Below are 12,232 nucleotides of genomic sequence, written 5' to 3' on the forward strand. Positions count from 1 at the left end.
GCCCTCACCTCCCAAGGTCCCAACCTGGTTTCTTTCCTTCTATGTCTTGTTGTAAAACATGATGGAGGGAGGCTGCCCTCAGAAGTTGAGAGAGCCTAGGTGCTCTCTTGTGCCCTATGAACCTTAAGGGCTAAATTTGTGGCCCTTTTGCTCCTACAGCCACACTCATGCCTTGCAGATGTCATGAACTAAACAGTTTTGAACCTATCAGTTTTTATCAACAGTCTAGTATTTGGCCTCACCAACTTCTTGATTTTATCTGGTCTCTATCCACTTGGGCTGCTGGGGTCCCAGGTCCCAATCCTTCCTCTTGTGCAATGGGTTCCCTAGCCCAGTCCTGTTTCTGCCCCATATGGCTGTCTCCTGCCCTGGATTCACCCCCTTGAGTTTCCTGTCCAGCCCTCTTGGAGCTGAAATCTCATGCCCCCACCCTCCAGGGCTCTGGGTACCACCCCCAGGGGGCTGCAAATCTTTCCCCTCCAAGACTGGGCTCCCTGCTCCTTTTCTGCCTTTCCTCTCTCTCCCTTTCTCTTGCTATAGGTGCCCTTGCTCAGGGTTACCACCTTCTCCAGCTCCAGCAGCTTGTCCATTGTTTGGACCAGCTCAGATCTCACATGCCTCCCTCAAACGTCTCTTTAAGTGAGACTTCTTAGAACATCCACAAAAAGGGGAAAAAACGGTACACTGTCCCTTTAACCCTGGTAGCCTTGCTCTGGCAGCCTCTGGGCTAGGAAACAAGCTACTTCTCCCCACCCCACCTTTTCTCTGAAGCTTTGTCCAGTGTTACTCTCTCTCAGTCACCATCTTTTTGTGGGAGGGGAAATAAAAGTCCTGTGGCAGCCTGCCTTCCCAGGTGTTGTCCTCCCCCTCTAACGCACTTTCCAGCTCACCCCTATTAACACCTGGGCTGCAGGCCTCACTAGTCCCAGCTGTAACCCCTTCCAGCAGTTAACTAATTGACCATGTGTGTCTCTCTCTGTGGTGGAATGCTTTGGATAGCTGTTTACTCCAGTTCTAACCCCTTAATGGCTTACTGGTTCATGCAGCAGCTATTTTGGCAGGCCTGCCTTCATTCTTTGCATAAAAAGGAGCCCCTTGCTTTGTTACACCATGTACTCAAATCTCCCCTCCCAGTTTATTTTAAACACTGTAAAATATACATAGAAACCACAAATGAACATGGGGGGGTGAGGGGGGTTACGTAAGGCAGGGAGAAGGGGGAGCCCCTCTACCATCCAGTGCCAGGTCAGACAGTGATGGGGAAGCTGCCACATGGATTGCCTTCTTTGTCCCAGAGGTTCTGAAGCCAGCCACTGTGCGCCTTACAAACCCTGCAAGAATAACGGAGGGAGTGAAATCTTGGTCTGAGGAAAGGACAAGAGAGGCCAGCAGGAACTGGACAAGAACAGCATCATCAACACCCCTCCCAGGTACACCTGAGCCACACAACAAAAGCAGGGATACAAGGTGCCTCAGAAGGGCCCTGCTCACAGGAGCCCACTGCACCAAACCCTGACACCACCCATGTCATGTGGGATTCTCCAGAGAACTATGGTAGCATGACCTGCTCTTTCACTGCCCTCTGGCACTGTAACCTCCCACAAAACACTACAGGACAGGACACACCACATGGGTCTCCTGCCCAACAGCTGCAGGAGCACTGGGAGCCTCCCGAGTTGGGGCCACTGGGTAAGTACTGAGCTGCTTTTCTTTCCCCCTCATTGGAGAAAGGCCTATAAAAACCTTCCTGAGCCAGACCAACAGGTGCCCAATCCCCAGAACTGTTGTGGCCAAAGCAAGGGCAACTTCCCTAGGGAAGCTGAGGCAGGTGAGCACTAGGGGCTACATGAGAGACAGCACATACAGCATGGGCAGCACCTTCTGACTCCATGACATACTGCTAGGATTTATTGAGTGATCACAGGGGCAAGCAACTAGCACTAGGGTTTATGCAAGGGAAGGCTAAGGTATGAGCCATGCCCAGGCCACACAGGGAGTCCACACCAGAGGCAACGTGAGGCCATGCCCTGACTTACTCTTGCTTGTGGAGGAAACAGGCAGGTTTACTGAGGAAGCTGCAAGGTCAGGGCTGTGTTAATGCAAGTGCTGGATGAAACTGCCTCAGCTTGTACCCATGTGGAACAGACACCACTGGAGATGCACCAGGGAAAGAAGCTATGCTCCCCTAATACTACTGGGTCTATGAAGCATCCACTCCAGCTAACCCATTCTCCTTCATTCTGTCTACCACACCTTGCCAGCTCCTTTGTTCATTCAACCTGTTCCTCACAGTGCTGCAGTTTCCCCTCAAACTCACCTGTCACGGTGCCCCAGTGGATTTCTGGATCTGCTCTTTTAGAATAAGGATGCTCTGCCTTTGCTCTGGGGGCAGCATGGCAATCTGGTCTGCAGTCAACTGGAGGACTTGCATGATCAGGGCAGCCTGTGGGTAAAGATGGGAGGAACAATCACAGCACCTGCAGCAGCAATTGCCCAGAAAGGAGGAGCACCAAAGAGGAGAGAAGAGACAGCAGGTCCCTGCAGGGGCAGGGAGGGGGGGACAGTACAAAGGCACATGGATAACAGGAAGCGGAAGAAGCACAATTTGCTTTGTACTAAAAGGACTGGCCCACTGACCACAGAAAAAACTTCACAGGCTCCTGGCTTTCTCCTGAAAAGCAGCAGGATAATTAAGTCCCCATTATGAGTTGGCACCAACCCAGAAACTCTTGCACTGGGGATTTTGCACTGCAGCACCAGGGGAAGAGGGTACACAGGGTTTTATTTGCATTGCAGAGGCATTTCCTGCCAGCAGCCCCAGCCCCTTTCCATTTCACATACTCACCTTCTCATGATCTTGAGGGGTGACTTGGTTTTGCCCAGGGCTAAAGCCTCCTGGTTGACCCGCTCCTTGAACCCCTGCCCCTGGCAGGCCTCCACCTTGCATGCCTGCCCCTGGCATGTTGGGAACCTGTGGGGACAGAGATGGGATAGGATGGTCTTCCCTGCTGTACAAAGAGAGCCTGCGGTTGGCTATGTAAATAAAGAATTATGCATCTGTAAGGAAAAAGTAGGTAACAAGAAAAAGACTGATTGAAGTACCCAAGCTAGGACCGAGTACCCCGACGAACAAACTCTGTAGATGCTGGGACATGTCAGCCCTGGGAACAAAGGCTGCAGGACTAGGCAAGGCCTTGGGCTCTCTGGGTTTCTGGTTCTGTGCTGTATTATGAGATATGACTCTACCTCATCATGGGGCTGTGAAGAGAAGGGCAGGTGAGGCTTAAGGTCCCTGAGACATTTTCTGTTGCAGCAGTGAATGGCCTAGGACAGGGGTGGGCAATTATTTGGGCTGAAGGGCCACTTAGGGAGTTTTGGTGAGCTCTCGGGGACCAGGTAAGCACCACCCCCCACCCCCAACAGCTCACCAGAACTCCCTAAATGGTTCTGCCCTGAACAGTCAGGTGGATGGGGAACAGCATCTGAGAGCAAGACAGGTGGAGCTGGGATCGCAGGGCCGGGGCCCAGGGCAGAGCTGCAATCTGCTCCCCCGCATATCCCTGCAACAGGTGCCAGTTCTGCAGGCAGGGGCACGCGGGGAGTGGACTGCCACTCTGCCCTGGGCCCTGGCCCTGTGCTGTCGTTGCTGAGCAATCCCAGGGTATCCCTGAAGACCAGCCAGGACTCGCAAGGGCAGGACACATAGCCAGGCAGATGGGATGGGGCCACGGGCAGGTGGGGAGCAGCATTCTGGAGTAGGATAGGCAGGCGGGGCTGGGGTCATAGATGGGGCCCAGGGCAGAACTACGATCTGCTCCCTGCATGTCTCTGCCTGCAGAACCAGCACCTGTTGCATGAATGTGTGGGAAGCAAACCATGGCTCTATCCTGGGCCTGGGTCCGGCGCTGTCACTACACTGTGATCCTGGTCCCACCAACCTGTCCCACTCCAGACACCGCTCCCTGTCTGCCACATGTGGGTCCTGGGCCGATCTCTACGGGGAACCCAGCCACCTGCTCTATCCAGCGATGGTAAAGACTGGCGGCAGCAGCCAGGAGCTGGTGCCTTTGGGGCTGCTGGGAAGTGAGTCCAGGCATCACGCCACCCCAGCCCTGCTGTCTGCCTGCAGGTGGCAGGACCAGACCCATGCGTGCCCAGGCTACCACCCACAGGATGGACAAAACCCTTTGGTGGGCTGGATCCAGCCAGCAGACTGCATTTTGCTCAACCCTGGCCTAGAACCTGAAAATCATGAGCGCGCCAGGCTGCTGCCCTGTGGCGCTACTCCCTACTATATTGAGCTGGCTTAACCTGTAGCTCCCTCAGGTGAGGACAGTTCTGGAATCACAGCAGGTGCAGAGTTTGATAAACAAAAGGGATACCAAGCCCCCTCATGTTCTTACAAGCCTTTCTGCATGGGGATCAAGCCTGGCAGCGGGGAGTGTAAGTACCAGGAAGATGTAAGGTTCAGTGCAACAGAGGATTGTCACCTGGCCTCCTCCCTGTTTCCAAGCCTGTTATCCTGACACAAGCCCAGTTAGGGGAGACGTGATGGTTTTACACATTATAGCCATGGTGTGGGTCAGCAGTCCCAGGCTGTTGCAGCCTCCAGGGATCAAGACCATGCTGGTAACAGCCCAGTGTAGCTGGCAGGGCTGGTGCTGACCTAGGCTCCATTATTGGTGGGGGAATATCATCCATTCCCAGGTGTTCACTGGTTAGCAGTGCAGGTGGGATGTCAGCTATCAAACAACCAGCTTCAATCAGAGCCTGGCACCATGCATTTATCATTATCTGGAGAATTAGTGAGTACCTGTCTAGGCCCCTGTGGGACATTCGCTCCCATGTTCAGTGGTCCAGGGCCTTGAATGCCACCAGGCATTGGGCCCCTTGGATTGGGGCCAGGGCCCCTGGGTTCCATCGCTCTGGGCTCCATGCCTCTGGCCTCCATGCCCCTGGCCTCCATGACTCGAGGCTCCATCCCTCTTGCATCCATGCCCCTGGGCTCCATTCCCCGAGGTTCCATGCCCCTGGGCTCCATGCCCCGGGGATCTCTTCCACCTACAAAGAACAAACAAGATCCAAGCAGACTGCTGAAAGAGGTGTCCACTCTGGGAAAACTGGGGTACACGCTGGCATTACAGAGCCAAGCCTTCTCCAGAGTACAGGCTGGCAAAACCTGAGAAAGGTCAGGGTCAATGTGAGGGACTCTTCCTCCTCTTGCCCTGCATAACTGTCCCCAACTTCTTCTGACCTTGCGTACCTTAACCCTGTGATTCACAGTACTGTTCAACCGCCTCCCCATGTTTCTCTTACATTTGCCAAAGAGTTATGGCAAAGCAGGCAGGTAAGGGACCTCAGGAGGTCACATCAAGTCCAGGTCCCTTCTCAAGGCAGGACTGTCCCTGAATAAACCAACCCAGCCAAGTGTCTGTTTAACCTACTCTTAAAGACTTGCATGATGAAGACACCAGAACCAGGTTAGGGCAGTCTGTGCCAGTGCTTCGTTACCCTCAATCAGAAAGTTTTTCCTGATTCCAGCCTAACCGGGTCATCTCTTGGCCCTTTCCCAGGTCTACAACTTCTCTATCATTTTACACCTAAATCCATGGCCCTCTCACCTCGAGCATCCATCAGTGGCCCCCGAGGTTCTCCCATCAGTGGTCTGGGTTCACCCATTGGTCCTCCCCTCATCTCATGAGGCGGACCACGGTTGTCATGGCCAGGCATGTGGTGCATAGGTGGCCCCTGGTGGGGTGGCCCAAGGTAACCTCTGGGGAGAGCAAAGCAAAAGTGAGAGGGCATATCAAATACAGGACTGAATTTTCATAAACCACATGCACTGAAAGGAATGTGTCTGGCTCATAGGGATGGGTGCTGATATTTCCAACTTGTGGCCAATTTAAAAGGCTACTACTATTAGCAACCTCCCAGGGGAGTTGGCTTCTAACACGCAGCTGTCTATGGATCACCAGAACTTATTGTTCTAACCAGCCAATGTAGCCTGGTGGTTCACCTGGAGGCACTGCCACTTTCCCATTGCTCACACCACCCTGACTTCAGCAAGAGGCCATGCCAGGGGCAGAAGAGTTGTAGTATCAGACTGGAAAGATCCCTCTCCTCCCCACTTCACCTGGGCTCCACTTCTCCAGTGACTGAGAGCAAGGTCCCTCCTCGTGGGTCATTTGGAGCATCTCCCAGAAGCCCTCGGGGTGGTGGGCCACTAGCAGGCAATGGTCCACGCTGCATAGGGGCCCTTGGATCTGGCATGGGCACTGCCAGGGAAATAAACAACAGTTCATGAGAACCATCACAGCAGTATCCTGCTGCCCTTTTGGGCTAACATGCAACAGAAACCCCCTCAATGCTCCCTGGAGCTCAGACAGGCTGACAGCCAGAAATGGGTGTGTCATGGTCCATGCTACTGTCCACGATGGGGCTAGAACTGAAGCAGAGCAAGCTGGGAAGAACTTTTCCCACAGATAACACAGCAGATCACAGAAGCTGGTCACTTCAGGGCTAATTTTAACCCCTCCTTTCCCCTACAGTTACCATCTTAGCTGGCTGAAGGAAGCTGAGAATTAAGACTACAGCAGCCTTCTAAAGTCTGGACATGCACCCTGAAAGTCAAAAGTGTGAGCCTTGCCACCCTGTGTCTGTGAAGCCAAAACAGCAAGCGACACCCTACTGACCCTGCATCTGAGTTCAAATGGCTGGGCTGATGCATAGTCATCTCCTTCCATCCCATTTCACCAGTCACATTGGTTACCTTCCTTCCCAGCGATGGAAGGTCCATCTGCAGAGAACATCTCTATTCTCTCCTCCTGACACCAAGGGGCAGTCCTGTGTTTGACAGATGGTTGCTGAAGTGCTCAGAGATCTGGCCATGGCCCCAGGTAAAGATAACCCAAGTGCTAAATTCTACACGAAAGGCTGCCAAAAATCCATGCAGCCCACACTGAGCCCCACAAGCAGAGGGAGCTGACAGTTGCTATGGATACCTTGAACACGCTCGATAGAGGCAGGCCTGGCAGGTCCCACGGGCGAGAGCTGCAGGTTCCCTGGCAAGCATCAGGAAAAGAGGGAAAAGAGTAGACACATAAATAGAGTGTGCACTCACTCGCATACACTGGGAGATCCACAGATGGAACTGCCTAGACCCCAGGCCCACCACAGCCCCAAGTGCCAGCACAGCTTCATTTCTCTGGCTGGCATGAGCTCATTATGCATAACAGACTCCCACGGAATTGGGTCACAGACTTTAAAAAGGCACTATAAATCCTACAGGCCTGGTTTTGTCATTCTTCCAGGAACATAGCTGGACTGAAACATCCAAGATCAATTTTGGCTCTGTATGGAATCTTCCACAAGGCTTGAAGAGCCCAGTCCCCTACAAACTGCTGCCCAGGAGAAAGCTTGTGCTGGTTCCTGTGCATGTGGCAGGAACCTAAACCTATTTTGCTGCATTTATTATTTCACTTAAAATACAGACTTTTTTTTTTAGTTCTTGCAGCTGCAAAACCACTTTTTGAGCTAGAGCTGGCGTGATGTGAGCTGGATATGATACTGCTTACCCAAGCATGCAGTGAGACTGCTCCAGTTCCCCAGCTCAGAACCTCCACAAGAAGCAGCAGAAATTAACAAAATTCTGCACCAGCTGCCTTGCTGCTATTTCAAATCCGAAAGATGGCAGGGGAATGGTAAAGTGGCTCCATGGCTGCTATTTGGCAAAGCCCTGAGCAGTGTCACAGCTCATGAAGGAAGACCCAAATGTGAAATCAGAAAAAGTCTCTCAGATTGAGCAGCTTTTTAGGTATGTGAAACTGTGCGACTTCAAAAAGGAAGTATCACACTTCTGATAAAAGGAGCAAGACATAGGCCAAGGAGGGGATTACCTTCCTCATGGCCTGCATACAATCTGAAAGAGTGAGGATCTCTTGGATATGGCACACCAGGTCCATTTGCTAATGGGATACTGATGCTTTAATGGACTAATTGCACTGAGCCTTAATCCAGGGCCAGGATACGGCCGTGGCCATATGGCAAGAGGGCCCTACACATTTCCCACAGAGATGCCCTCTACTAGTCAACACACTTGACTATCTTGTGCAAAAGAAAAGCTACCACTCCCCCTGCTGGACAAACTAAAGAAAACACAGAAAATTCAATAATAATATAGCAGGCAAGAAGCTGATTTAGCACCATTGCAGTACCCAGCATTCCCCAGCCACCTGTAACTACCAAGTACCAGAAAATAGGGCTGTGCGAAATCTTGGCAGCCATTTCAGCCCGTTTCAATGCCCGAAACACTAAATCTGAAATTAAATGGAAGGCTCCAAAACATCTCCAAAACCATCTGAAACTTTTTGGATGTCTGAGAGGTGGGCTTGTGGGGAAACAGAAACTCGGGGAGGGGGCAGCGGGAAGGACAGGACACAGACGACAGACTGCTTGGATACTGACATCTGTAGCTGGTCAGTGTTTGCAATCTGTCTCTGAGGTCCCTTCCAATCCCAGTGCTCTGGGGGAGGGACAGAGAAACAGCATACAAGGCTCTGTGTGAAGCCTTTTTCTGCCTTTTGTGAGTGGTCTGTCAGGAAGCAACAGTGTGTGAAAGGTACTGGCTGGCTGCAGCGATTGGCTTCTTAGTCAATCTTTTGCTAGTCTCTCTTTTTGGAAAGGATTGGATACATCTTTCCAATATATTACAGATAGAAGATATAGTAAACAGACAGAAGAAGATATAGTAAAGGCACAGAAGATATAGTAAGCAGACAGAAGATATATTGCACAGAGAAGATATATTACACACACACATTTTCCAGCACAGCAAACATTATGAAGTATGCTGGAAAGGCAGGTGCCAGGTGTTCTGGCAGGGGAGCAAGAGGGACTAGAGGGGGTGGGAGGAGAGCTGCAAGTTCCCTGCCCCTAACCCCCCCAAACTTAGAGGCACCCTCTTCTCTAGCAGCCATGAGGCTTCTGCTGCTAGTGACAGCAAGGAGGTGGGATCAATCTCTACAACTGCCCCACCTCCACTAACACCAGCAATAATAACAACTCCCAACACCATCAACATGATAAGCACCAGCATGAAAGTATCCTCCACTGCAATTTCAGTTCCCAGCGTGAGCCTCCCAGTGCCAAAGGAGGATCTGGAACTAGGGGAGCTCAGTGCCATAGCCAGGGAAATTCTGGGAAAGGAGGGAGAATCTGAGTATATGGCTCCACACCCCTCAAAGTTTCTCTAGAGCTAGCTCTCCTTCTCTGGAAGGCACTTTGGAGGAGGTTGAGATTGTGGAGGCAAGTGGCTCAGCTGAGTTAGCTTCTCCTGTTGCTGTGCCTCTGCCTGCTGAGAAGGGGGATAAGGCAGGATCTGCACCCACACCCCAGAAGCGAGGGGGTAGTGTAGTGTGGGATCATTGTGAGGTGGCAGATGATCCCAAATATGCTATCTGCCTGCACTGCCAATGCAAGATCAGCCAGGGCAAAGAGAAAAAACACTTCCACACCACATTAGGGATGCTAATGCACATCAGGAGGCACCACCCCCTTGCCCTTGCTCCTCCTCAGCCTGGCACCAGTGAGAGCATGCCCAAAGGGAAGTTCCCCTCTCACTCCAAAGCCCCTGTACCCCAGAAGCAGAGGCAGGCCACCCTGGACCAGTGGGGGAAAGGCAGGGATAAAGGTGGGCGGGTGTTCCCAAGGCGAGTGAGGTCACCCAGACACTGGGGAGATGCTTGCTCTGGATGACCAGCCCATCTCCTTAGTTGAGCGGCCAGGGTTCAGGCAGCTTATTGCCCCATCATACTGCATGCCCTCACGCACCACCTTCAGCAGGATGGTGGTGCCCTTCCTGTATGAGGCATGCAGGGAGTGCTTGAGGGAGGAGATGCACAAGGCAGGTCTGCAGGTGGTGTTCCACTTCACCTTGGACATCTGGAGCAGCCTGGGTGGAGATCATACGTGCCTCTCCCTCACAGGGCACTGGTGCGATCAGTCAGGCCATCGGTGGTCTCTCCCCTTCAAGCAGAGGTGATGGATGAGTCCCACATGGCAACAGAGATCATGGTGGCCATTAACCGCATGGTGCAGGGGTGGCTCGTTGGGCAGGGCGAGTTTACCCGTGGGTTCACATCAGTGACAACGGGGCCAATATGGTCAAGGTGGTCTGCGATGCCAACTTTGTTGGCATGTGCTGCATGGCACACAAGTTCCACCTTATAGTCACAGACTCCTTGGACAGCTGCCAGTGAGGGCAGCATCACAACCAGCCAGCTTATTTCAAAACACAGGAAGGTGGCAGGCTACTTCCACCAGGGCATCAAGGGGAGCAAAATGCTGTGGGATAAACAGGCAGAGCTGAGCATCCCACAGCACAAAATCATGCAGGATGTGGAGACTCAGTGGAACACCACACACCTGATGCTCAAAAGGCTGGTCGAGCAACAGAAGGCTATCCATGGATGGCCTTGCTCGGGGAGACTGGGACCAGCGGCCCCCTTAACAAAACAGAGTGGGATACCATCTCGCAGATCTTGGTGGTCCTCAAGCCATTTCATGAGGCCACTGAGAGCCTCAGTGCTCTGTGATGCCCTCCTTAGCCAGGTGATCCCTGTAGTGGGGGAACTTCAGAACCAAATGGAGAAGTTCCAGGGGATCAGTGTTCCTGGCTGGGGCAAGGTGCAGGCACTGATGAAGTGGCTGAAGGAGGGCATCAAGAAACATCTAGATCTGTTGTGGTCCAGCATGGTTCACATGCTGGCAGCCATATGCGACCCAAGGGTGAAGGGGAGTGCGTGTGCCAGCAAAACCCTGGATCACTGGACAGAGGTGCTGGTGAACAGGGTGAGGGAGGCAGAGGTGGGGGGTTGTGGAAAAGGGGGAACCATTGCCCCGTGCCAGCACTCCATCCACCAGTCAGTCTCCTCCACCACAGGTGCTGCCAATGTGGGCCAATGCCATGGCTTCCATGTTGGGGTTGAGGCACCAGACCCCAGTATTAGGCAGGTAGTGCCAAGGCCTCGGCAGCTACCCATCTCACTGAGGACATGGAACCGCTGCTCTGTGACCCCTTGGCCTACTGGGCAAGCCGCAGTCAGACGTGGCAGGATCTGGCTATGGTTGCCCGGGAACACCTGTCCTGTACATCGACCAGTGTTCCGACTAAGAGGGTGTTCAGCATTGCTGGCGATGTTATGACACCTCACAGCACCTCCTTCGATCTTGGTTTGGTGGAGCAGCTGGTGTTCCTCAAAGTGAACTTCTTGCTGCTGGGGTTCCCACCGTCCTCACTCACTCCGCACCTATTTCCTTTCTAATTTTTTTTTTAAACCATGTAATGCCCTGCTCTCAAAACTGGAGGTGGTACTCACTGTATCACCAGCCAGCAGGGGAAGAACATTTCCCTGCTGAGCTCCCGTGCCAGGACAAACTTGGGCTGGGGCTATGGGCCCCAGGTCCTGAGCATGACCTTCAACTGCACCCTGCCAAGGTCAGGAGGCCTGGTGGGATTGCTGGTAGCGTGGCAGCCCCCAAGAAATGCCAGGACTGCAAACCTCCGTGGTGAAAGGCAGGTAGGAGGCACCTTATAACCTCCAGCCACCACATGCACGCACAGTCCTGCCTAGGGAAAGCCCAAACCTGTAAGATCTTTGAGAGGCCTGAGGCTTGCTGGTTGCAATGGAGTTGTGAGGCTCCAGGTGAGCTCAGCTTAACTGCCTGGGATGCCATCAGTGAGGCATGGGCCGCTGTGTTAGGGAAGGTATGGAGCTGTGGAATAGATGTTACCCTAGATACCAGGGGCCTAAATGGGCAGCCTCCCACCTGGATAACATCTGAAACGGTTTTTCATCAAGGCATGGCAGGAAAAAAAGGGGCAGGCGGTTGGCCCAGAAACACATAGGCGAGCTGGGATCTCACCTGCATTGGGAAGGCCCCCTGCTCTTCCTGGATGAAATGAATAGTGAAGCAGTCAGAGGCTGGCATGCAATGCAGGCAAGAAAGCCAGTCATTAAAATGTAAATTGAGGTGTCAGGGGGTGAGGAAGATGTAGCAGGTAAAAGTGGAAAGGTACCTGGGGAGTCAGATGTCAGGCAGGTTATAGCGTGTCATAAATCCAATGTCTACATTGAGTCCATGAGTTTCTGTATCCAGGAGGTTGATGAAGTGAAGTTCATAGGGTCATCTGTGAAAAGTGGTTTGTAAATTCCCTTTCAGCATACAGCCTGAG

At 52.7% G+C, this 12,232-nt stretch overlaps 1 protein-coding gene across 2 annotated transcripts in view; it reads right to left on the bottom strand.

Moving 5' to 3' along the window:
- Positions 1-1,072: 1,072 nt before the first annotated feature.
- CSTF2 (cleavage stimulation factor subunit 2) overlaps positions 1,073-12,232 on the bottom strand; it is a 24,465-nt gene continuing 13,305 nt past the window's right edge. Inside the window, exons 9-15 of one of the 2 annotated variants that reach the window (XM_019521353.1) lie at positions 7,002-7,061; positions 6,134-6,275; positions 5,622-5,773; positions 4,814-5,061; positions 2,846-2,971; positions 2,318-2,443; positions 1,073-1,331 (exon numbers count right to left, since the gene is read on the bottom strand). In XM_019521353.1, the coding sequence (XP_019376898.1) occupies positions 2,321-2,443; positions 2,846-2,971; positions 4,814-5,061; positions 5,622-5,773; positions 6,134-6,275; positions 7,002-7,061 (851 nt within the window). In that variant the 3' untranslated portion in view covers positions 1,073-1,331; positions 2,318-2,320. The remainder of the gene's footprint in view (positions 1,332-2,317; positions 2,444-2,845; positions 2,972-4,813; positions 5,062-5,621; positions 5,774-6,133; positions 6,276-7,001; positions 7,062-12,232) is intronic. The other variant, XM_019521354.1, reaches the window with a different exon arrangement.

This window comes from Gavialis gangeticus, unplaced genomic scaffold, assembly GCF_001723915.1.
Source record: "Gavialis gangeticus isolate Ggan-Ray unplaced genomic scaffold, GavGan_comp1, whole genome shotgun sequence".
In the NCBI taxonomy this organism is placed as follows: Eukaryota; Metazoa; Chordata; order Crocodylia; family Gavialidae; genus Gavialis; species Gavialis gangeticus.